The 27028-nt window shown below is 37.7% G+C and overlaps 1 protein-coding gene across 1 annotated transcript in view; it reads left to right on the top strand.

Annotated features, from left to right (window-relative positions):
- Window positions 1-27028, top strand: part of CSMD1 (CUB and Sushi multiple domains 1) — a gene marked incomplete at its 3' end in the record, with an annotated part of 1728858 nt that overhangs the window by 1210609 nt on the left and 491221 nt on the right. The window contains exon 8 of the mRNA XM_082608811.1: window positions 16563-16650. Within this exon, the coding sequence (XP_082464937.1) occupies window positions 16563-16650 (88 nt within the window). The remainder of the gene's footprint in view (window positions 1-16562; window positions 16651-27028) is intronic.

The raw sequence follows: 27028 nt of genomic DNA, 5'->3' as shown, positions 1-27028 counted from the left end.
GGCCTTCTTTTTTCGGTTCTTTGAATGCCCCTATATCTTCCCATCCTAAGGAGCTTAACTTTTGCGGTTGACTGGCCAAGAGGGATATTATGTTCACTCTGCCCTTAGCTAACTCCAGTCATGCTTTAATAAAGTTCCAGCTTAAGCGTCGTTCGCCTTCAGGGGCCAGCCTGTACCCCATCCTAAATCGGATCTTCTCTCCCCTCTCTCCATTACTCTCTCTAATGCTATTCTGTTCTTTTCTCCATAGCACCTTTCCAGTGTGTAACAGTGAGTACTGCTTTGGGGTTTTATTGTTTTGTGCTTTCTCTGTGAGGTCTTCCTGTTAAACCTCCCAGAGGCTAACACAGAGGCTCCCTGGCCTGGGTGTTCAATCAGTATGTTGCTGAGTGGATGGTGAATAACTAAATGGAATTGGCCACAATTAACTTGTTATTTCTATTCCAAGTGTTATTTCCATGGTGATTTTGATTACTGTAACACATCAAAAAACCAATCATTTGAATTGTTTGCTTCTTATGAATGAAAATGCAGAGTTTGTTCAAAAAATATGTTAACATCTCTTGTTGGCTTTTAAACGTAACACAATAGCACTGTAAGAAACAAGTATAAATACTGTGAAAACAAAATTTCAAATCCACTTACTTCTAAGTTGAAAGGCAGGATTTCCAGTGTAACTGGCTTTGTTTGAGTTATGAGACACTAAACCCTGTGTTTTTGAATGACAGTTCCAAATTTATATCTCTTAGCCTTTGCTTACACTATGCAAGTCATCTTTCTTTTTTTACTTTATGAAAAGTGCATGTTGCTTTCAGGTATAATATCATTTTACCTGTATCCTTTCTGTGTCTATCAGCGGTATTTTCCATTTCCCTAGTCTTTTTTTTTTTTTTTTTTAAGATGTTGGGGGTAGGAGTTTATTAATTAATTTATTTATTTTTGCTGTGTTGGGTCTTCGTTTCTGTGCGAGGGCTTTCTCTAGTTGTGGCAAATGGGGGCCACTCTCCATCACGGTGCGCGGGCCTCTCACCATCGCGGTCTCTCCTGTTGAGGGGCACAGGCTCCAGATGCGCAGGCTCAGTAGTTGTGGCTCACGGGCCTAGTTGCTCCGCGGCACGCGGGATCCTCCCAGACCAGGGCTCGAACCCGTGTCCCCTGCATTAGCAGGCAGACTCTCAACCACTGCGCCACCAGGGATGCCCTCCCTAGTCTTTTATAAAGTAAACTTGTGTAATAACTAACATCCCTCAATGAAATTTCCCTGAGGATGGGAACATAGAGACAGACTCATGAAACATTAGAGCTGAAAGAAAACACGGAAATAATTTAGCCCAAGGTATTTACAGCAGAAAGAGGAGAGGAACAAATACTGGTAGAAACAGTCTTTTTTATTGAGGATTGCTTGGTGTATTGCAAAGCTAAGACACTAAATCTTCACAACAATGTTGCATGGCAGATATTTCAGGTGAGAAGATGGAGGCTCATAGAGGCTCAACAGCAGGCTTGCCCAGGGTCCCACAGGCATTGAAAGCATCTCTGTTTAATCCCAGTTCTGCCACGCACCACACCTTGAAAGTCACTTAACCTTTCTGGACTTCACTCTCCAGAACTAAAACATACAGGACTTGGACTGCATTATTTAATTTTCTCATCAATAAATTTCTGTGATTTTTCTAACACGAGCCTTCTATCTTATTTTTCAGTTTGTATCCTCTAATAATGATACCTGACTGTTTTCCCTTCATCACAAATTATGTTGTGTCCTTTCAGCATGAAAGATGTTGCCAAATTAGCCTAAATACTATTCTTTTCACCATTTACCAAAGTTTGATTTTATAAGGAAACTTAAAAATGTTAAGTGTACTCTAATAGTATTTACCATTTAAGAAGGTGAAAAATCCAATTCATAGTTTAAAGAAAATATTTTAAAATAAATATTTTGACCATATATATATATATATATCTTCCTTGACTTACAATGGGGTTATGTCCTGATAAACCCATCACAAGTTGAAAATATGGTTAAGTAGAAATGCACCTGATGCACCTAACCTACTGAGCATCATTGGTTACCCTGGCCTACCTTCAGCATGCTCAGAACAGTAGCCTTGGGCAAAACCATCCAACAGAAAGCCTATTTTATGGTAAAGTATTGAATATCTCATGTCATTTGTTGAATAAGGTACTGAAAGTGAAAGACAGAATGGCTGTCTGGGTCTAGAATGGTTCTAAGTACGTGGGCAGCTGACCCTCATGATTGCCTGGCTGACTGGGAGCTGAGGCTGCTGCCACTGACCAGCATCACGAGAGGTGATCTGCCCACATATCACTGGCCCAGAAAAGGTCAAAATCCAGAATTCAAAGTATGGTTTCTACTGAATGCGTATCTCTATCACACCATTGTGAAGTCAAAAAACTGTAAGTCAGATTGTTGCCGAACCCAGGTCTGGCTGCTGCTCGCCACTCGAAAGTCAATTTTCAATAGACAAGTGTTGGTAGGAAAGGAAAGGTTGCTTTATTTCAGAGCCCAGCAACCTCGGGAGAGGGTGGACTCCTGTCTGAGAACCAACTCCTGATTGCTGCTCAGGGGATAGGGGCTTTTTTTAAAGAGGAGTTTCAGGGTTGTATAGGTGGAGGGTGGGAGCAGAACAGCATAGTTATTTTAAGTACAGTTAATCTTTAGTTCCAGGGTTTGTTCCCATTTCTTTGAGTCCAGTTCTCAGAACTATATGAAGTGGAGTAGCTTATGTCATGGCTTCAATTTGGTCATCATGTAGTCATCCTCCTCCACCTGGTGGAGGCTTCAGTATCTGTAAAACAGCTCACAGGAGATGGCTCAGAATATTATCTATAGCCCTTAAGGAGGAACTAAAGTTTCTTGACTATGCTTAATGACTAAACTGTTATCATTTGGTCTCCTTTGACTGTTTTCCTTTGTTTCTGCATTCTCTCACTTCTCTGATTAAACTTATTCTTTGGCTAAAGTTTTTCCACATACAGAAGGCGGGCTGAGGACATGGCAGGGCAAGGACCATAGGATCCTGCTCCGATTCAAAACCAGTTGTAAGTTGGGGACCATCTGTAGTGTATATTTTAAGTTTCAGATTATAACTACATGTAACTAAACACATGCACACGTGCATACACATAATGAAGAAGAAGATATCTGAATGTCATGTGAAATGCATACGTGAAATAAGTGAGACTACTTCTCATTAAGAATCTATAATGGAAAAGAATCTGAAAAAGTATATATATATAATTGAATATATATATATATAATTAAATATATATAATTGAATCACTTTACACAACATTGTAAATCAACTATACGTCAATTTAAAAAAAGAGGAATCTCAGTCAAAAGCATCTTCATGCTTTGACATCTGTCTCAGTTCCTGACTTGGGTTCTCTGTATTTCTCAGTATAACTCCTTCCCCTTTAGAGCACTTTCTACTGTGTTCTGTGAATGCTCCATATCCACTCTGACTTGCATGCCTTTGCTCACACAGTTCCCTTGCCTGGGGTGCCCCCTCCCCACCAGCCCATCAACTCCTCTCTACGTACCCGAATTCATCTATCCCTTGAGACTTTCAAATCCTTCAAGAAAAGTTTAGAGTTATTATCTTCTTTCCTTTACTTACCCCTTCTTAATCCCTCCATCATTCTCTTCCTTTTCCTCCTTTCCTTGCAGTCCCTCCTCCTTTTCTTCTTCCTCCTTCTTTTATTTATTTCTTTTATCTTTTATTTTATTTTTTAAAGACCATTTTTAGAGCAGTTTTACAACGAAACTGAGAGGGAGGTACAGAGATTTTTCACATGTTCCCTGTCCCCATACATGCACAGCCTCCCCCATGATCAACACCCCCACCAGATGGTGCATTTGTTACCAAGGGTGAACCTACCTGGACACGTCGTCATTACCCACAGTCTGTAGTTTACATTGGGGTTCACTCTTGGTGTTGTACATCCTGTGGGTTTGGACACATGTACAATGGCATGTATCCACCACTATAGTATCACACAGAGCAGTGTCACTGCCCTAAAAGCCGTCTGTGCTCTGCCCATTCATCTCCTCTCTAACCCCCCGAACCCTGGCAACCACTGGTCTTTCACTGTCTCCATAGTTTTGTGTTTTCCAGAATGTCATATAGGTGGAAATGTATAGTACATTTGTCCCTTGGTATCCATGGGGGATTCGTTCCAGGACCCACCATGTATGCTAAAATCTGTTCATGCTCAAGTCCCATAGTTGGCGCTCTGGTATCCACAGATCCTGCGTCTGCAGATTCAACCAACCTCAGATTGTATATTAAATTTGCCATCGGAGGTCGGTTGAAAGTACAGATGTGGAACCCACAGATTCGAAGGGATAACTGTATGTTTATTCAAAAAAAACTTCCACATCCAGGTGGACCCCTAAAAGTGGACCTACACAGTTCAAACCCACGTTGTTCAAGGGTCAACTGTATGTAGTAGACTTTTCAGATTGGCTTTTTTCATTAGTCATGTGCATTTAAGTTCCCTCCACATCTTTTCATGGCTTTTTAAATTCATGAATAATATTCCATTCTTTGGAGTACTACAGTTAATTTATCTATTTACTTACTGAAGGGCATCTTGGTGGCTTCCAAGTTTTGGCAATTATGAATAAAGTTATTATACATATATGTGTGCAGGTTTTTGTGTGGACGTAAGTTTTCAGCTCCTTTGGGTAAATACCAAGGAGCACAGTTGCTGGATCGTACGGTAAGAGCGTGTTTATTTTTATAAGAAACCACAAATTTTCATCCAAAGTGATTGCACCATCCTGCATTCCCACCAGCAATGATGAGAGTTCCTGTTGCTCCATATCCTCACCAGCGTTTTATGTTGTCAGTGTTCAGGATGTTGGCTACTTCTCTTTATTTTTGATAACTTAAAAAAATTAGATTTTTTTGGTTACCAGAATCACTTAAGGAAAAGAGTGTCCTTGTTAGGACTAACATGTCCTAAAATTAGGGAGCCGTGATTATTGGGACTGGTTACTTTCTTAGTGTTTCCCTCAAGAGCTAAGCTGTGATGGACAGAGGGGTGTGGGCTCCTTTCTGGAAGGCTGCTCCATCTCCTGTCGGTACTGGAAGGCCTGCGAGCCCAGCCCTGCATGTCTGGCTGCTCCCCCTCTGAGCCTCTGCTCCTCCTGCTCTCCTTGGCTGACTGTGTCGTCTAACGCCCGCAGACTACAGAGTGGTACCCTTTCAAACACAGCGATCTCCACTAACTGCCTCCTGTCTTTTATACATCAGAGTTACAGCTCTCAAAAAAGTCAGTGCCAAGGGCCCAGATATATACTTCTTAAATGCAAATCCATAAGTTATTTTCACAGGAAGCATGGCCTGATTTGGGCCAGATACCCACTGTTGGCCCACGATGGTAGACAAGGAAGGCGAGAAAGGTCGTAGCTGGACTTTGGGCTGGGAGGTTTCCCAGAGGAAGGCATGTGGGCAGGAGGACATGGAAAAGAAGATCTCTGTTTCACTTTCACGTGTGTTTTTTTGTGTTTAAAGAACCTATTTTCATTGTAGAGCATTATGATAAGACAAAAAATAAATACAAAATACAACCACTACTTACACCTTATGGTTTTACAATTTGTCACTTACAACTTCCTTAAAAGACTCCCTCTTGGCTGAGAGTAAAAAAGTGGACTAATGTAGTAAGAATGATATGGGCCCTGAAGATTTATCAGCTAAATAAATAGGATATGCAAACTAACCTTCCAACTCCACTTTCCTCCTTTCTCAAACAGAAAAAGTAACAGTTCCCTCACAGAGATTTTGTGAGGATTAAATTATGTAACAAATATGAAAAGACCTGCCATAATACATCACATGCCATGATTCCCTTCTTTCTTTTATTAATATTGCATAATTCCTTATACAAACTAAATTTTACACATTTTGTAGAAATGAATAGAATATTAATTAATATTAGATTCTTACTCTTTTAATATTTGCAGATCTATAGCTCGGTGCTTTGTGTCCACCTAGAGAGGTGGCATAGGGAGGGTGGGAGGGAGACGCAAGAGGGAGTGGATATGGGGGTATATGTATATGTATAGCTGATTCACTTTGTTATACAGCAGAAACTAACACACCATTGTAAAGCAATTATACTCCAATAAAGATGTTAAAAATATATTTGCAGATCTATAATAATGAGGAACCAAGGAAAAGCAGTGTGATATATTCAGTTGAGACCATATAAATAAAAATTATAGCATGACTTTAAGTAATTCATAGTTTTTTCAGTGATTTTTAATATCTATGATCTCAGCACTAGAGGTGATATGCCATTATGTCTTTAAAGAGTGATAATTAATAATTTATAATGTGTAAAATTGAAACATTATGCACATATTATATCATTGTGTACTAATTATTATTTCTCCCAAATACCTTGCAGCTGTGTGTTTTCAAAATGGCCATCAGCATTCTGCAAGAATTGTTTTATAATAGTCAAAAAATCATTTCTGTTTTTTTCTTTTTTTTTTTTTTTAAAGTGCATTTCCATTTTTTTTTAATATTGACTTAAACGTCCAGCTTATTTATTTATTTAGATGTTGGGGGTAGGAGTTTATTAATTAATTTATTTATTTTTGCTGTGTTGGGTCTTCGTTTCTGTGCGAGGGCTTTCTCTAGTTGTGGCAAGTGGGGGCTGCTCTTCATTGCGGTGCGCGAGCCTCTCACTATCGCGGCCTCTCTTGTTGTGGAGCACAGGCTCCAGACGCGCAGGCTCAGTAGTCGTGGCTCACGGGCCCAGTCGCTCCGCAGCATGTGGGATCCTCCCAGACCAGGGCTCGAACCCGCGTCCCTTGCATTAGCAGGCAGACTCCCAACCACTGCACCACCAGGGAAGCCCCCATTTCTGTTTCTTAATTACACATTTGCAAAACATTTGAATAAGGTACAGAGTGAAATTACAAACGATTTTGATTTAATGAGAATTTTAGGAGTGACCATATCAATTTGATTTACTGATATATTATTAATTTTAAACTATGGGTATCACAAAAATTCTCAATCAGAGAATTTAACATTTCTGCCCTGATAGAATACATAAAGAAGAACTAAGCATTCTCTTATTGTATAGTATCTCTGTAAACAAATAGTAATAAATGTATGTTATAAAAATATTTATGATAGACAAATCATTCATATTAAATATTATTTAATAATGTTAATATTTATATATTTTAACTGTTTTATGTAAGCAAATAATAGTTATTAATTTAATAATGTTAATATTTATATATTTTAACTATCCTGTATAAGCAAATAATAGTTATTAATATATATTTGGTTGAATATTTATATATATTTAATATTTATTTAAATTAATTTAAATTTTAAAAAAAATTTAATAACAATATATATGTAATGTATATATAAGTGAAAAAATAAATATATACATAAAGTTTGGAGCTTCCCTGGTGGCGCAGTGGTTGAGAATCCACCTGCCGATGCAGGGGACACGGGTTCGTGCCCCGGTCTGGGAAGATCCCACATGCCGCGGAGCGGCTGGGCTAGTGAGCCATGGCCGCTGAGCCTGCGCGTCCAGAGCCTGTGCTCAGTAAGGGGAGAGGCCACAACGGTGAGAGGCCCGCATACCGCAAAATAAATAAATAAATAAATAAATAAATAAATAAATAAAGTATATGATACATGCTGACATCATTTATATTTACTGTATTAGAATGTACTTAAATACAAGCTTCTGAAATCACATATAAACTATTATGATAAAAACTTTCTATGGGTACTCATTACTTAGATAATTAATATTTCCTATTTTTTAAATCTACTAATTGACATAGGTTTTAGAATTTGAATGTATTACCTCTAAAATACTTAAATATCTGATATTTAAATATAAAGTAATTATATATATATGTATAATCCTGAAATCAATTATACTGTACACTGACTTTGAGATTTTTTTTCCCCTTTTCTCTCATGTTTCAAGGTTATTAGACTAGTACTTTAGATCCTATGCAAAGTAGTAATATAAATTGACCTGGTCAAATGCTATCTTTACTGTCAGAAGACCATGAATAATTAGGTATCCTGCAAGACATCTCTGAGTAGGCCCTAAAAATTATTCATGAATCCTAAGTCCAGAGTCCTTAAATTCTCACAAAGAGACTAGAGCAGAAGTGACAGGCTATGAGACCTCAAGCTAAGGCAGCTTAGTCCCTGGGTGATGGTCACTCTGCATTTGTGGGGGCCAGTGGAGGTTCGAGAAATCTCTTTTGGGTGCTGCCAGGATACATCCAAGTAAACATCTTCAAGGACGGTATGGAATCAATCGGACAGCCATAAGGACAACTCTCAGGGATCTTTAAAAAATTTCAGTGCTGTGAATTTATACTGATTTTGTACTAACATGTTCTTATATTTCATTTTATTTGGATACCAAATAAACATCTTGGTTTAACTTGAAGATACATAAAGAAAATAATTCCTCTTTGAATATTTGCTGCCATGGTGATTTTAGCAGTTGGAGCATAATTATTAATGTTATAGCCCTTATAAGAAATCTACTTGTTTTTTGCCTCTGTCAGGAAAAAAAAAAAATCAATAAGAGGCAATGTTAAAGAAAAGTAAAAGCTTAATAGTGAGAGAATTTGGAGTATTTAAAATTACCTGGACCATAAGATCCCTGCAGGTAGTAGTTGGAATAATGTTAGAAAGACAGGTTTTGAATGCCAGCCAAATAGTCTTTATTTGTTGTACAGTAGGGAATCATTAATAATTTCTTGAAAGAGTTTCTCAATAATGCATTTATTACATTAGTATAGTTTATTACATTAGAAGCTAAAATATGATTTAAAAATTAATTACGGTAAACTAAGATAGTTTAAGACTATGGCCTTAGAATTGGAAATAAGAGAACATGGATAAAATCAAGATATGAAAATTATTATAGTAGGCATTCAATTTCTAGTGTTTTAAAAGTCAGAGAAGTAAAATATGTAATGATAAAAGAGAGAGAGTCCAGACAAAAATGTCTGGCATTGTATTAAATTAAACACTTGGAAAATCCAGCCTAGACTCTCACACACAAGGCCAGTTGTTAGTGGGCTGTTTCATTGTCCATCCATTAATCTGAGGTCCAAACAATGCAGATCAAAGCAATGTGTTTTTAACAACTTATTTCTATGTAAACTATCCATTTTAAACCCTAATGTTGCGATAAGAATTTATTATCAAAATGTCAACAGTTCTTGTTAACCTGTTTCTGTAAAGCTTGTCTATATGTGCAAAAACAAAAACAAAACCAGTGACTGGTAAAGACTGTAAATATTCAGTAGAAAGAGAAAAGTACCCAAAATTCTGTTATGCATGTAAAAATGTCCCATGCGATGCCCTTTAAGTGAAAGTAATCCTGTTATAGCTAAATGAAAGAAACTACTACAATATCAAAATGTTGTTGAAATGAACATTTAATCAAGTTACTAGTTTTTGAGGAAGGAGTAATACGGATGCTTCATCCTTGCAGAGATAAAACCTCTTGCAAATCAAAAAGGAGAGGGGCTTCCCTGGTGGCGCAGTGGTTGACAGTCCACCTGCCGATACAGGGGACACGGGTTCATGCCCCGGTCCGGGAAGATCCCACATGCCGCGGAGCGGCTGGGCCCGTGAGCCATGGCCGCTGAGCCTGCGTGTCCAGAGCCTGTGCTCTGCAACGGGAGAGGCCACAACAGTGGGAGGCCCGCGTACCGCAAAAAAAAAAAAAAAAAGGGAAATGCATTAAAAAGTAGGTGTTGCTTTTCATTTCAGTACAGCCTCAGTCCATTAAATGTTGAAGGAACAAATGTCAGTGTTGACTTATTTCAAACTGATTATAGCAGAAAAGCCTGAAGTTTACAGTATCCCCCAAACACATGCCTAGCATGGGTGTCTGTCATCTAAAGGTCATTGATAGAGTGGAGATATTGATATCAAGGAATTTCACCCAGAATGTGTTTTGTGTAACAACCTTCCTGAATATTATGCAACTAGAAACATATGCCACCTCTCTGAAGGTTTAAAATGATAAGAATTAGTCTCAAAAATTGATACAGCTGAAACATGTCTTTAGGTCTCTAAAGAAATAAATATCAACAGTAAAAATATGTTTTAATACAGCACAGGAGCAGTTTCACTAAAAAATGTCTTTCTTTAAATGGTTTCTATTTTGGATTATTATTTCAAAGGTATATAAACTGAATTTTATCATAAAAGAATGGCATCTTAAATGGAAGATTTAATATTCAAGTCAATTCATTGTTCTGGTGCTCTGGAGGTGGCTCATGGCATCGTGTGGAAAGCCTGTGAATCTGGTCTTTTTACTGCAGGAAAACTACCACCAGATGGTATTTGAACTAAAGCCTTATGGTTAGGACCATATATTATATTCATTTTTAATATAAAAGGAATTTTATTATTAAGAATTTTAAAAAGTTATTTTTAAAAGCCTCACTTCAATTTACAAACCCTTTAATATAAAATGTCTCATCAGCTTACTGCAAGAAATGTAAGCAAAGGAACCTGGACTTCGTAATCAATTGAATGGTAACTCTGTCCTCAGTTTCCTTTCCTGGAAAATGGGTTTAACATTATCTCCTCATGGGATGGTTGTATGGATTCAGTTTAGAATGTGTGTAAATGATACTTGGAGTTTCTAGCCAAGAGTAAATGTTTAATTTTACTTTATCATCATCATCATCATCATCACATTCTTAGCACTTCATTTACAATGATTTCTGATTGTTTCACTAATGTAAATGTTATCTCCACTAATTTGTTTATGGTCTCCTTTATCATAGAAGTAGTTGTTTATACTTCTTTTGTGTTAGTTGCTTCCTTTGCTAGGGCACTAGTCTAGCTATATAATTCATTAAAGCAAAAGTCCATTTTGAATTTGAATTGACAATCACAAGACATGTCCTCAAAGAACAGGAAAATTTTGTTACTGAACCACATTTGGGTCCACTCACCTGCACGCAGTACCCAATCTACTGACACCAGGTTGTGGTGAAGGAAAATGCAGCGTTTATTGCAGGGCATCAAGCAAGGAGTCCAGGCAGCTAATGCTTAAAAGGCCCGAACTCCCTGAAGTCTTTCATGGAAAGGTTTTTAAAAACGGGGTGAGGGGAGGTGGGTTGTGGGGTCCATGATCAGCTCGTGGACATTCTTCTGATTGGTTGGTGGTGAGGTAATTGGGAGTCAACATCATCAACCTTCTGGTTCCAACTGGTCTGGGGTCTATGTGCTTATGGGCAGCATGCAGTTAATTTCTCCCACCTGGTGGGGGTTTCGGTATCTGCAAAACAGCTCAAAGCACATGGCTCAGAATATTTTTTATAACTCTTGAGGAGGAACTAAAAGTCCTTGACTTTGTTTAATGGCTGAAGTATTACTAGTTTGTCTTGCTTGACCATTTTCCTTTTTCCTGTGTTTTCTTACTTCTCTGATTAAATTCATTATTTGGAACTTGGGGAAGGTCTCGGAGGCTAAAGTTTTCTACAGACAAGAAGAAGACAGAGGATGTGGGGGGATCTGTCCAGGGAAGGCCGCATAGGGTCCTGCTTGGTTACAATTTGATGGGTGAAGCAAGTTCCTTACTGCTCTACATATCTCATAAGAAACTTGTGAGGGTCTAATGAGATAGTGTGAATCAGCATGCTTTGAAAAAGTCATTTGATTATTTATACATTAATATAATTTACACATTTAAAATCTAAATTTGAAGTCTTTTACAAACAGTCTAATTTATATCTGTTCATCCACTTGCATAACTTTACACCTTGCTTTACTGTCAATGATGGGTCATTAATCTACCTATGGAATACTCCAGTTTTGATGTTAAACTCTAAGGTTTTGACTGCAGTTTCATATATTTATTAATATCTATGGCATATGTCCTGTGGGATTTGATATATAATTCCATAAAATTAGAGTTAAAATGATATTAAGCCCAGTGATTCCTCTCTTTTGAAAATGTTTCTCTGAGGCATTGGGATCCTGCTTGAAACAGATGGATCTCCATAATTCTTTGCAACTTTAAAGCTTCAGTTTTCAGAGAAGTTAATTGTTCATGATGCTGATGGAATAGGTAGTTGGGATTTGTGGAGCTCATTGTTTACTTGTGCATAACCTGTTTGTCACCATATTTTTTCTATCATTATCCCATTATAAGCCTATCTCTGTTTCAGAAAATCAGCCATATTTTACATACATCTCTCATCACTTTTTTGTTATCTTCTGCCATCTGCAAGCTGTTCAGACTTATCTGTTTCATTCTGTGCTCTCAAAGAATTCCAACTAAGTACACTTTTTTTGAATAAGTAGACAACTTTGACATTACTTTTAAAAAGACCCAGAGTGTTTTGAGCTGATTTGCATGGGTACCTCCAATTTGTCATTTATTTTTAACTACTATTCCATGTGAGAAAAACAGAAAAACAGAATAGAAGTAGACCTTCCTAAGCCTTAAAGTTGTTTTTTAGACCAGCTTGGTACTCTAAAATAGTGTAGTGAGAACCACACTAGCGTGGGCTACGTCTGATAGAAACAGTGATGGCCATTCAGCTTGAAGAAAATGGCTCATTTGACACAGCAATGACTGTTTTGCTTGAGGGAATGTGGGAGTCACATAACTGATGGGGGCAGAAAAAATACGGTGGAAGTAAGATTCTGCATTGGGGTTTGAACTTTTATTAAAACTAGAATATTTTTAGAAAATAAATTTTAGAGACCTTTTAGTAGACTGCTGAGTGCAGGTTGGGAAACCTGCCCTAACACCTGATACAGACTGTGAAACTATGGAGTTGGAGAAGAAAGCAGTAGAAATATCAGACTGATGGCAGTTGATTTGGTGGTAGGTCATTACTATCTTTCTTTGCATTCAGTTAATTTTTTTTTAATTGGAGTATAGTTGCTTTACACAGTTGTGTTAGTTTCTACTGTACAGCAAAGTGAATCAGCCATACATATACATATATCCCCTTTTTTTTGGATTTCCTTCCCACTTAGGTCACCACAGAGCACCAAGTAGAGTTCCCTGTGCTATACAGTAGGTTCTCATTAGTTGTCTGTTTTGTACATATTAGTGTATATATGTCAATCCCAATCTCCCAATTCATCCCACCCCCACCTTCCCTCTTGGCATCCATATGTCTGTTCTCTACATCTGTGTCTCTATTTCTGCTTTGGAAATAAGATTGTCTATACCATTTTTCTAGATTCCACATATATGCGTTAATATATGATATTTCTTTTTCTTTCTGACCTACATCACGCTGTATGACAGTCTCTAGGTCCATCCATGTCTCTACAAATGGCACAATTTCATTCCTTTTTATGACTGACAGTTAATTTTTTATAGTGACACGTGACTCCCTCTCATTTCCTCTGGTCTTTATTCTATACATATTTTCTTTGTTGTGACCATGAAGATTACACATAAGATCCTAAATTTATGACAGTGTGTCTTAAATTGATACCAACTTAACCTTAATCACACACAAAAATCCACTCCTTTACAGTTTCCCCCAACTTCTATTTGTACACAATTATGCTCTCTATATTGTGTACCTATTAACATAGATTTGTAATTATTTTATGTATTTTTCTTTTAAATCCTATAAAAATTAAGTGGAGCTGTAAATCAAAATTACAATAATAGTTTGTTTTTTTTTTACTTTTTTCCCATATTTGCCTTTACCAAAGAACGTTGTATTTTTATGTGGCTTTGAATTACTGTCCAGTGCCCCTTCATTTCAAGTTGAAAATGGACTCCTTTTAGAATTTTTTAATAGGACAAGTCTAGTAGTCATTCACTCCTCAGCTTTTGTTTTTCTGGGAATGTCTTAATGTTTCTCTCATTTTTGAAAGATAGTTTTGCTGGCTATAGAATTCTTGGTTGACAGTGTTGTTTCTTTCAGCACTTAAATGTATCACCCCACTGCCTTCTGGCCTAAAAGATTTCTACTGAGAAATCAACTGATAGTTTTATTGAGGATCTCTTGTTTGTGATGAGTTGCTTTTCTCCTTCTGCTTTCAAGATTCTTTCCTTGTCTTTTGGTAGTTTGATTATGTGTCTCACTGTGAGTCTCTGAGTTTTTTCTACTTGGAGTTTATTGAGCTCCTTAGAAGTGTATATCTATGCCTTTTCTGAAATTTGAGAGGTGTACAACCATTATTTACTCAGATTCATATTTAAGATAGTTTTTAAAAAATCTTTGTCTAATAAGTCCAATTTGTGTATTTCTTCAGGGACTAGTGCCAGGATTAATTTTGTTTATTTGAATAAGCCATGTTCCCATATACTGTTGCATGCCTTGTGATGTTTGTTAAAAAGTTGGCATTTCAAAGAAAGAGCCACCTTTACCAGTCTTGCAGAGTGGTATGGGAGACTTCCACAAATGAGTGGGCCACTGAGCCTTGAGATCAGCCTGTGGTGAAGAAGTAAGGTCTTCTCAGGTCTTTACTGCTCACATGTTCTGTCTGGGTCTGGGTATATGTTTGTGTGTTTCTCCCCCAGCTGCTTTAAAATATCCTGATTCCCCAAAGAGCCTCATGGGAGCCTCTTCTCAGGGTCTTTTGTGTTCTGCAGTATTGCTCTGCCTGTATCTCTTGCCCACACCTGCCCGCTTGGCTGCAGTCCCCACGTAGTTTTTATAGCCAAGTGTCCACTGTTGTCTTATTGGCCTCCAGCTGCCATTCCACAGCCCATGCCTGAGTCAGGCAAGGCAGCAACTAGTCCTTCAACACCGGGCTCACAGACAGGCCAGAACACTGTAAACAAGTTCCTCTTTGGTCCTCCTTCTCCTGTAGGGAACCAGGAAATGGACCCCTTCCTCTCACCAGTGCCATGTCAGGGAAGGTGTGGGGCAAAAGCATGTAAAAATTCCCTGAAATTTTCCACTATTATGAACGTGGCTTTTTCTGCATTGGACATTTGCCAGTTTCTGTAGATCTTTGATTAGTTTCCAGGGTTCCTACAAAGTTATTTAGCCTGTAGTTATTTATCTGATGTTTCCATGGGGGAAGGAGGCCTGGAGCTTCTATTCCACCATCTTCTCATTTCACTGCCCAACTTGCTGGATTATTTTTTTCAATTGAGAACATTAAATACTTAGGAAAGAAAATTTTATATTGTGGTAAGATTGGTATTTAATGAAGGGTTATATCCATATCACAGTTTCATCCTAATTTAGCAATAAAAACTAAATCTTGCTATAATTATTAGTGCCATTTTTATGCATAGTTTTAATTAAATGCTTAAGGATTTCAGTATCTACCCAGATGTTTTTTTCCTTCTTATGGTATTATTCAAAATATATGTGAACATATTTATATTTGTAAGAATGCTTTTCAGGTGCAAATAATGAAATCATGTATTCAAATGAGTTTGAATTGTAGGAAATACATGAATCCAACAGGATATTCAGAGCTAATGTAGGTTTCTAATGTAGAATGTAATAATGTAATAATGTAGCTAATGTAGGTGAGATTAATGTAATGTAATCTCAACTGTGATATCAGGGGTCCTGGTTCTTGCTCAGTCTCTTCTATTCACGCTGTTGCCTCCATCTTTGAACTGTAGCAAAATGGTACCAACAGTTACACATTTGAAATTCAAACATGGTCCAGAGTGAAAAAGAGATGATCTCTATGAGCTAACAGGAACGTCTCCCCAGAAACACTCCTGCCGGCTTGCTCTCAAGCATCATTGAACTGAATTGAGTCACAACCACCGTTGAACAAATTTCTGGAAAGAAAGAGGGAATTGCCTTGATTGGATTACACTAATTAGATAGAGTGGGATAGTTATTGGAGGAGTAGCAGCCACTCTAACAAGCAAATGAATCCTTTAAAAACTATTCTGACTGTGCAACATCCCAGCAGGCGGGAAGGCTCTTTATAAAACAGATTCAAAAAAATAAATCACATCTGCACAAGAAGACCATTACTTTTTTTACTTCAATGATAAGCACACTTGAGGTTTAAAATATAATAGGTGATTTTATGTAAAATATCTCTTGTATAGATCTTTTGTTTTGAATTTTTGAGTTTTATTTATTTATATATATGTATATATTTTTTTATACAGCAGGTTCTTGTATAGATCTTAATAGATAACTAACACCTCCATTTCATCCATGGGAATGAATGAAAGCTTTCTTCTATATAAGCTATGGTATTTATGGCATGATGCTTTTTTTTCCCATCATGCTATTAATTGTAATGTGTCATAAAGGTGATCATAATGAGAAAATGTTTTAAAATTAAATTTAGACTTCTTTAGTAGAGGAAAGAGTTCCAACCAAAGGCTGTTGGCATCCTGGGTAAGAAGTCTGTTTTTCAGGAATAAGAATAGGTTTATCTTAATCTAGCTAAATTATCTTAATTCTTAAAGAAATCACATGTTAAGGCATCAGCATTTAAGAAACAAATCTACCTAATGTAAATTTGTTATCTGGATATTTTCTGAACAGCTACATGAAAGTGTAATAATGTTTCTTTCTATTACAGTAACTCAAGGAGGTGTTGCTTTGGTCTCTGACATGTGTCCAGATCCTGGGATTCCAGAAAACGGCAGAAGAACGGGTTCAGACTTCAGGTAGGAGATGAAGTAATTATTTCAATAACATGTTATTTTCTAACACCTATACAATTTCATCTTGTAGTTTTAATTCTTTATCCTTTTGATTTAAAGATACAATTTCTCAATTATTATGCATCTGTAATATCTGTAGAATTCTAAAACATATTGTGCTGAAAAATTCCAGTTACTCCAGAGTTTGTACCTTTCAGTATATAAGCCATTATTAAAAATTTAACACTATATGGATATGATCAAAATTTGTCTCCAGGGGTTTTATTCTGTTTTTAATTTGCTACCTTCCCGTATTTGAATGCATTTTTGTTAATGTTTTAAAAAATAGATGGTACAAAAATTTAACTATAGCCTCATAATTATTTCATTAAATAAACTTTTATAATAATGAAGGTGAGTGGCAGTCAATGCAATTTATGACAGAAGATGTTATGATTCATTTTACTAGATTATGATTACTAGAGAATGCTTTATAGTTGTTACATTATGAATGTAGTGATTATAATAGTGATTTTTTCTAGGTTTTTGCATTCCTTTCAATTACTTCAAGAAATTGAACATTTTCCAACTTACAAGATGGATACTAGTATTAGGAGTAAGCTGCAAAATCAAAGAGTAAAGGGGAGCAAGAAATATGTTTTTCTTTCTTATAATCTCACTATTTTTGAGAAAGAAACAAGAAAAGATGTTTGTAGAGTTTAGCCTACTAAAGTGAGCTGAAAATTGAAAGAAAGTAGTGATACTCTTATTAGAGAAGGAAGAAGAAATGTTACTCAGTGAAATTGGAGAAGCAGTGTTTTTTTTTAAAGGATAGAAAAATAATAAAATTGTCTGTAGGGTGGCTGTAATGAAGTAGGTAAAATGATATATAATTTTTTTACATGAAAAGGAAACAAAAGTGTATAGCTGTGCTACTGAAATACTTTGGACTTCATAGTAGTGTCTGTCCCGTTGCAAATGGAATAGACAGTTGGAATGTTTGCCGTTTAAATATCACAAACTTTGAGTGTACATTAAGGTGTTAGTATTTTAGTTCAAGTTCCTTTGGAGCAGAGCCTGAGATGGGGACTCGTATTCTAGTGGTTTTCGGAAAAGTGCCCTCTGGTTATGGGGAACAAAGCAGGATAGAGTCAGAGTAGAAAGCTGAGCAGGAAGTTGACTTTAACTGGAGATTAGCTTCAGTCTCAATCTATGGGGAATTTCAGGGAACAAATCGTTTACGTTTTGGGCCCACCACCCTTGCCTTTCATCATTGGCTTCCTCCATTCGGCTCAAGGAAGTTCCCCAGAGCAAGAGTGATTATGAGTAGTTATTAGCACCCCAGGGGGGGCGTTGTGTCCAGTGGGTGTGGTGGTCAGCTAAGAAAGAAAACTACTGATTTCAAATGTAAAGTAGCTGTCAGTTGAAGGCATTCAAGAATTTGATCTCTTTTAAAATGATGCAAATAGATGAAATTTGCACATTCTTGGCTAGAACCCATGGAGCTTTCTGTCCTTTGTATTCCTTTCTTATCTCAAAAGTCAGCTCCGACCAGAAAGTGTTCTTCAAACCTTGCTTCCCAAAAGCCTAACATATCCTTCCTTTAGAGTTACAGTGGTGACTCTGCATTATGCATTTTACACATCCATTTCTTCCACCCAACTTAAGCTTATGCAGGCCAGGGGTAGTATCTTATTGTCTCTGCCTCATCAGTGACTGGGATAGTGCCTGGTGCAAAGTAACTCAAAGGGTGTTTGTCAAAGGCACTTGTATATGAGCGGATTGCCCATCCAGCACTCTGTCATCCTGAAACTCAGAAACCTTGGTCTATGTGGCAGAGCTCTGTTTTAAAACAAAGCACATTAAATTTTGTCTGACTATGCAAACTGTTCAAATTGCATCGTATGATAAAGAGAGCCAGAGAAACTGTTTAATCTTCAAAAGTTAGCAAGGAATTCAGAAACATTCAGGGCCAGTATCTGTTTAGCACGAGGGCAAGAAAAGATTTTATTAGTATCTGAGGTGAATATGCTGGCCTTTACTCTATCTCATTCTTATAACAGCCTTATTCCTGCAGCTGTTTAACTCAGGATAAGCATTGGCCATTGGGGCTGTGTTGATGTGTCTGGGTGTGTGCATGGCGAGTCAAGAAAGGGACAGAGTGTCTCAGCTGAGACTTTCAATCTTTCACTTTCTTAGTTTTCTGGGGAATCTCTATGCTGTTTACATGTCTCCAAGTTTATGGCAATTGAAGAATATAAAGATCAAATTTTCTATAAAATTACATAAAATGTAAATATTATTATTTTGCCATCTATGAGTGTACAGTCTGTGTATACCTATATGTATATATACAGAACTGTGATAAGCTAGTTTTAGGAACTTTTTTTGTAGTTCCTACAACTTTTTTTTCATAGGACTTTCTTCCTAGATGATCCTGTCAACTGCAAATAAAGACAGTTTTATTTTTTCTTTTCAATCTGAATGTATTTTATTTATTTTTCTTTCCTGGAGGAACTGTCTAGGACCTATATTACGAGGTTGAATAGAATTGGTGAGACATTCTTGACTTATTCCTGATCTTACGGGGAGAGCATTCTGATTTTCATCATTATGGAAAGGTATCTTAGGCCCGTTAGTTGAAATGACATGTGGATGTGCCTAGCATATAATAAGCCTACTGTAAACGTTCATGTTTTAAACAGAGTAGGGGGATGTTCTTAACTGTTTAAAGTCTTTTTGAGACTGGTTTTAATGAAAGGCAATTCAGTTCTTTCTAAATTCTTATAATCAAAATGAATGACTAACATATAATCCAACCTAATAACCAACATTGTCAAGATGAGTGGATGGAATTCATTTGTAGTTAGCACTGTAATTATGTGTAATTTGGGGCAGTTTTTGTTTGAAAAGAGTATACTTTATTAGGTTGGTAAAATATTCCTCATCTGATTTTATTTATACTATTATTCTTGTTTCTTTGGAAATCTTTTGTTTTCCCTAGAAAATCTAAATATTCATTCCAGTATTATCTATAAAGAATTCTAAATAAATGAAGCCTAAAATACAAAGCTTTCTTATTTGAATTTAGATCAATCCATGGACAATTTTCTGACAAATTTCTTCACCATCAGTTGCTCTCTTAAAGACAAAGTGTATTCATTAGAACTGATTATTAATGAATAGATTGATGGAGCAATTCAAATACAAATATATAAGGGATGGAGTTGGAGTAGAGATGGAGAGTTTATGGATGGATACTGGCATTTATTATTCATCTGTTTCCTATGCTAGTAGGATATATAGCCTATGTACAGGCAGATATAATTATCCCCATTTTGCAAATACAGCTGTTGAAATTCAGAATTTCAACATAATAAGATATCCAATCATGGTTAGAGCTGAGATTTGAAACTGGATCTTACTGACCTCAAACTTTGTAATAAGGTTTGACTTTAGTGGTTTGTAATAAGGAAAATGACAATGACTAAACGGTTTCACACCTATCATGCAGGACCCCTGGAGAGAGGTGTGTAGTGTGTGGACATCACAGAGCAGCCAAGTGAGGAGTCAAGATACGGTTGAAATCCGACCTTGAGGCCCAGTGTTCAAAGCCATGCCTTTCAGCCTGGGGTTGCCTCTGCTCAGCACGAGGGATAACTTGTCCTAACTGATTACTGAGAGGGGTGTCGCATTCTGATTGGCTAGCAGCAGCCATGCTACTCACTGCGAGACCTTACAGTTTTCTTCATGTATATTACATAAATATTATATATTTATATAAACACTACATACATTCACATGTTACAGATTCTTTATGTACATTTAGAATCCTAAGATATATCATTAAAATCTTTTACCATATGTAACATGTAATAGGGACCTCCCTGATGGCTCTCCTTTTCTTTCATATGAACTGCCCTCACTAACCTTCATAGCCAAACCCCATTTAGCAGCAACCCTAGATTTATACAAGCTGCAGTACCTATCCTAAAACTCCCTCCTCTTCAGACTAGCCACTGTACCCTCAGGGTCTGTCTTCCTGCTTTCCATCCCCAGTCACATTCTTCACCAAGGATGGTCTTCCTTCCTGCCCTACCTATACCACCCATGGTGGTTATTCTCAGTTGTTCTCATGATGGCTGTTCTCAGAGACACAAGTAGGGTAGGGCAGGCTAGTAGAGAACAGATGAGCATCCTGGAGAGGCCAACTTGGGAAGCACTGGCAGATGCTCCATGGTCCTCCCTAGGGTTTATTTTTTGTAAGGTGGTGTGTATCCCAGTCTTCTCTGCCCTTCTCCACCTGCACAGGTGGCTTCTATTTGCAGGACACTCCCGCCTTGCTTCATCCCATTATTTCAACTTTTCCCAGCACTTTTGTGTTTGTGACACCCATTTATGTTTCTATCATCTTAGACTCATCTTAGATGATAGAAACATACATTTATGTTAGATGTGTGTTTCTGTCATGAAGGATTATTGATTTTATTTCTAATTATTGTGCCCACCACAGGGTAGACACTATTTTTTTGTTGAATTGCATTAAATTGAAGCTGACAAGCCTACCCCTAGGGATGTACCATCATAGCCTCATTAGTACTCTGCTAAACCAATTAAGTTTTAACACCCTTGGTCAGAGAATAGATCGATGACATTTTCTTAAAACGTGACCTGTGCTCAAAATGGAATTTGGGAGTTGAAAGAGTGATAGTTATGACTTCATAACTAAATATTTAACTTATATTATTGACACTTATATATCACCATTCAAGTTAATAACTTTTTGTTTGTTTGTTTGTTTTTTGCGGTACGTGGGCCTCTCACTGTTGCGGCCTCTCCCGTTGTGGAGCACAGGCTCCGGACGCACAGGCTCAGCGGCCATGGCTCACGGGCCTAGCCGCTCCGCGGCATGTGGGATCTTCCTGGAGTGGGGCACGAACCTGTGTCCCCTGAATTGGCAGGTGGACTCTCAACCACTGCGCCACCAGGGAAGCTCAAGTTAATAACTTTTGTTGCTATGTCTTAGCCCCCCTTTTTTCCCCAAGGCATCTTGCATAATACACTTTATGAAGTTAAGAGGTGCCAGGTGGAAGGAGAAACTGAGGTACATGATGGAAAACTACGCAATCAGTGAGAAACAGAAAAAAATCTATAACCCAAGTCTCTTGATAAACTGATGCTCATTTCTACTAATTCCCACCTTCAACTGTGTTCTTTTTCTTGTGACACATTGATGATTTTATGTACATCTATTAAAATATTGCTATGGTGTGTTTTATTCTCTGTTGTAGTTCAGTCTCAGTGACAACAGCTACCTGCCTCTTCTTACATGAAAATATTTAAGAACTGTACTTAGAGATGGTGTATAAACCAGGAAATAAGTATGGTGTTATTTTCCTTAAGAATTGATTTTTATTAAGTTCTTTCATTGAATTATTTTTTAAATGCTGGAGGAATGAGGGAAACACGGGTAAATTGTAAGCTACTGAAGGCTTTATTGTTGCAGCGTTCAGGGTGTCAGTGAGAGAACATAGTCTTCTCCGTGGATGGGGAGAATGGTGGAGAGGTATCTGGGTGGGGAGGGGGCTCTCCTTCCTTCCATCCTGTACATACACCTGCTTTCTTGGCTTGTTGGAATATTTTTCTTGCTTTCTATTTTTTTCCACTTGCTATAATGGAAAAATTCAATTATACTTTACAGTTGGAGCAGATGTATCAATTGAAATTCTGATATTATATTTAATATCAGTTTCCCCCTTAGCTCTTTATTTCTATGATTCTATTTATTTATGTTTTCCATGATGTGTTGATACTGCCCATCCTCACAATATATAATAATAGCATAAGAGATATTTTACTAAATGCTGATCACAGATGACCCAGATCTTATAATGATCCAGCCTTCCCTTCCTTCCAGTCTTGGCGCCAGTGCCTCTTCCTGAACATAGTCTCTGAAACACGCTTTTCATTCACACCCCTCACTCCCTCTATGCTTTCCTTGCTTTACTTTTGCTTCCCAGCACTGAGCAGGACCCAAGATAATATACCTGCCTGTGTTTACAATGTTAACTTACTACACATAACACAGGTTTCTGCTCTTTCTCCCACAAACATGTAAACTCTGTAAGGAATGGACTTGATTTTGTTCATTGTTTCATTCCCAGTGCCCAGCGTAGTTCTCAGCTCATAGTGAGTGTTCAGTAAATATTTCTTAAGTCATTTCCTTCTATTTTATATAAGAAATGCATGTATATGTAAGGCAATGGTTAGTGTTGTTTTGATATGCAAAATTTTGATTTACAGGTAAATTTTCAGGAATATAATTATTACAGAGAAATAAGCTACTACTTATTTCTTCTATATTCTGTATTCGGCACTGAATCCCTACTATTTGCTAGATAGTTTGTGTACATCATTGCTAATCATAATAACAGGAGGAAAATATAGATTTCATTATTACTATTATTAAGAGATTATTGCATTATTTAGCCTGATTTTTTCCCCATGAAATAAAGAAATAATCAGTTTACTAATAAAAGGAACCAAGTTTTGGGGTCTAGCATATGGCATGGTGATGATACGTAACAATGTTTTATTGTATACTTGACAGTTGTGAGAGGGTAGATCTTAAAACTTCTTACCACATACAAAAAATAGTAACTGTGAGGTGATGGATACGTTAGCTAACATTATTATAGTGATTATTTCACAATATATACATGTATCAAATCATCGTGCTATATACCTTAAACTTACACAATGTTATAAGTCAATTATATCTCAACAGAGCTAGAAAAAAATAAATGAAACAAGTTAAAAATGTTTTAGAGTTTGAATTAAGTCCATATTTGGTGTTTTGTTAATAAGCAAAATTTGGGAACTATAATGGGAGCAATAGGAAATTTTAAAAACACTCAAGCTAGTTTCCTGTTGGAAAAGATTCACCTCCTATGACATAATCCCTTTGCACTCAGTGTTCCCAGGGGAACAGTCAAATAACTGTCTTTTATTTTTTGGAACCCAAGCATTAGCTTATTTCTGGATGCAGGGTTGGGTCTGTAAATGATTTCTTTACTCACCTGCACAAGTGGAAAAAACAAGGTGAGGGCGACAGAGCATCCCTGCTAGAGTCTCCATATCAATAAAACAGGTTGGTGAGTGTAGACCTTTCCTAACACCCTGCATTTAGATTTTCAGCACCAAAGTGCCCTGACAGGCTCCAAAGTGTTTTTAGAATTTGAAAAATATTTAAGGAACATAACGCTTTTCTATGCCTTTTACTGAATGCAAGCACTTCACTTTCACTATTACTAGGAAACTGAAGTAGTCTAGAAAAGATATTTGCCAGTGACTACTGCTCTTTCAAGGAGCATTGACTGTATTTTTAAGAACTACTTAATGAAATACCACAACCAATATTTTTCTGTTCACACTATTTGAAACCTTTACGTCCCTTTGAAAAAGGGCACACTGGGAATGTTTCAGGTCTCATTTATCTGGCTAAAACTGTTTCTGATAAAGAATCCACCCAGTAGAATTCATAGAATATTCTTCCTCTCTCTCCCAGTCTTTAAAGTATCTGTAATAGTAAATTAATTTTTGTCAAAATATAATATCCATTTAAATAGTTGTCTGGGAGAATTGTTCATTGTTATTGAAGCATACATCAATTTCTTAATTTCAAAATGCAATAGGTAGTTGATTTTTTTCAATAACCCAATTATCATGACCATCAGAAATGGGATTTTAGGGATCCTTTAAATATTAACACTCTTTAAAATGACCTTCTTTAATAGTTTGTTTCTCTGTTTCTTGGCTTCCTCATCTGTAAAAGAATGGGCAGAAATAGAAGATGATGATTTCTGTGGTCCATCAGAGCTATAAAGCTCTGTGTCTCTTGGTCACGTTTTTGCCATAGTCTAATAAGATTTTACACAACTTCTATGAGGCTCCCTTTCAGTTCTGATGCACTTGACCCTTGCTGAGAATTGGTGGTTTAGAGACTTTCTATGTTTCCATATTTATATTCTATGGTAGCTAGTTAGTTAATAGAGAGGGTAATTTGTTAGGTAGTTTTTGGATTTGACTAAGGTCAGTATATTGATAAAACCAGTCTGCGCCCTTTACCTGTCAGTTGCATTCTTTTTGCACCACCTTCCTAAATTCCATCCGGAGGGCTCCCTAATCTTCCTATTTGTGAAAGTGGGGAGGAGAGGAGGGGAGGAGAAAGTCAGGTGGCAGGCATGTGGGAAGATTAGGAAAAGAGGGTTTGTCAGTTCTTAGCTTATTGATGCCATCTACAGTTTTTCTATGTGTGTTTTTAAATTAGTTCCTCAGCTCTCTTTACAGAGCAGGCTTCTGTTAAGTGTTCAGTAAGAACTAGAACCAACACTGCCGTTTGCGGGAAGCAGAGAGGGTGCCCTCAGGGTGGAGCTCCCACGGCTTTGCTGTGGAGGGATCCTAGGGACCTAGACTTTGCTTTGCAGCTTCTTGCTCTGACGAAGTGGACTCCCTCTGGGAGGGCAAGGCATCACCATCTGGTCCCATTGCATAGTCTGGTGTAGGGACAGTTCATCAGATCTTGCTCAGAGCAGACTTGGATAACAGACAAGAGAAAAGGAGCAGGAGATTCTTGGGCCAGTGGGAAGGACCACCTTGTAGAGAGCAGCAGGGCACATGCTGGGAAGGCTGGTTCCAGGGCATTGATGGAGCACGGCAGTAAGTGAGGGCAGCCACACAGCTGTGCTTCTTTGCTTGTAGTCTTTGTTCCCAAAGGAAGAGGGGAAGAGAGAACGCAGATCACTACCTGGGGCTATGGGTAGGGAGGTTGAGGAACCCATCCTTGTATTTACTAATTCATTGGTTTCCTTAGCCAAAATGAGCTGAGCCCTTAGCACTGTGATGTGCTCCTGAGATAAAAGCAGAAACAAAGAAGGATCAGGAAAGGGATTCCTCTGTTGTAGACAGAATAGCAGGGAAAGGCTCTGGGGAGATAACTTCAGAGCTGAGCTCAAAAGATGAGAAGGACTGCCCCCATCCCACCATGCAAAATAGTGAGGTGGGGGCAGTCCAGGCAGACGGGAGCACATGCAGAGACCCTGAGGTGGAAGAGCCCTTCTGCCTCTCTTCCCTAGAGGTGAAAATACACATTAAGGGCTGAGTCTAAACGAAAGGAACTTAAAGCAGACACACCAACCAACAAACCCATAGCTGCACAGAGAAAATGGTGTGAGAGGAAGCGAGGCACATCCATCTGTGCAGGTGGTGTTTACGGTTTGATTCTATACACCTACATGGCTTGGTGTGATTTTAGCATCACCTGCCCCGAGACACCTTTTCTGCTTGAAACATGATGCTTTCCCTCAGGGAGCCTTGCCTCTGGGAACCGCCTCACTGTGTGGCCTTTCCCAAGCCTCATACCCTTCCTACTTCTGGGCTTTAGGTTAATATTTCTCAAAAGAAACATTGTGTGGAGTAGTGAAAGAGCAAAGCTGTACCTCAAAGAGAGGGAAAGGAGAAGGGGTGAATCAGGAGAGGACCCCAAATCCCCAAGTCTAAAGGGGAAAAACTCTGGAGCAGGAAGGAATGGGCCCCTCTTTGGAACAGCAATTGGAAAATACTGTTCTGGACAAACCAGGCTACTTGCAACTCCCTGAATAGATCACCAACTCTGACACCAACGGGGCTTTCTATGGTGGGTTTCATTCTAGAACACAGATACTCATTTTGAGAAAAGTAAATAAATTATATGGATCTTTTAAGACCCAACCCAAATTTCAGTTTCTGGCAATATCATTGTTTTGCCTTTTCACTGAGGGCAGAATCATTTTCCCATAGTAATTTATATTTCTTTACCTCATTGCCCAGTGGTTGTTTGATGAAGTATTTCCTGCCCCCAGTAGTTCATCAGTACAGCCTTATGACTAGCAGGGCACCCCGTGCTTAAAAGCCTGACCATAACCAGTTGTGAACCAGTGCAGGCGAGCTGTAATAAAGGCTGATAAAGAGGAGGAAGAGTAGATGGATTTCTTTGCTACCGTTATTTCTCAGTCCCATTTTACTGACAGATTGACACATGTAGCCTCAGGAAAGTGACTTGTCTTTCTCCACTTGTTCAGCATGTGTTTTCGAGTGCCTGTGATATGCCAGGCACTGTTTAAGGCAGTGGGGATATTTTATTTGTAGGAGGAGGACTTGAGTCTAAATGTACTAAAGATGTTGAAGAACATTGGAAGTGTTCCTGACAGTTTTCTTCTCATTTCTTTTCTTGTATCAAGTGTCATTTCTTTCCTTCCAAAGTTACAAAAATACCTTCAAATTCTTCCTACTACAGTTTTCTGGAAGCTTTAGCACCTACTTCCGGAAGCTACCTGAATAGCTAATTTTATTTATGAGAAGTAAA

The sequence above is a fragment of the Mesoplodon mirus genome (genome assembly GCF_964341445.2).
Source record: "Mesoplodon mirus genome assembly, chromosome: 20".
NCBI classification, from domain to species: domain Eukaryota; kingdom Metazoa; phylum Chordata; class Mammalia; order Artiodactyla; family Ziphiidae; genus Mesoplodon; species Mesoplodon mirus.
The sequence above is the reverse complement of the archived record's forward strand: the minus strand, read 5'-3'. Positions and strand labels throughout refer to the sequence as shown.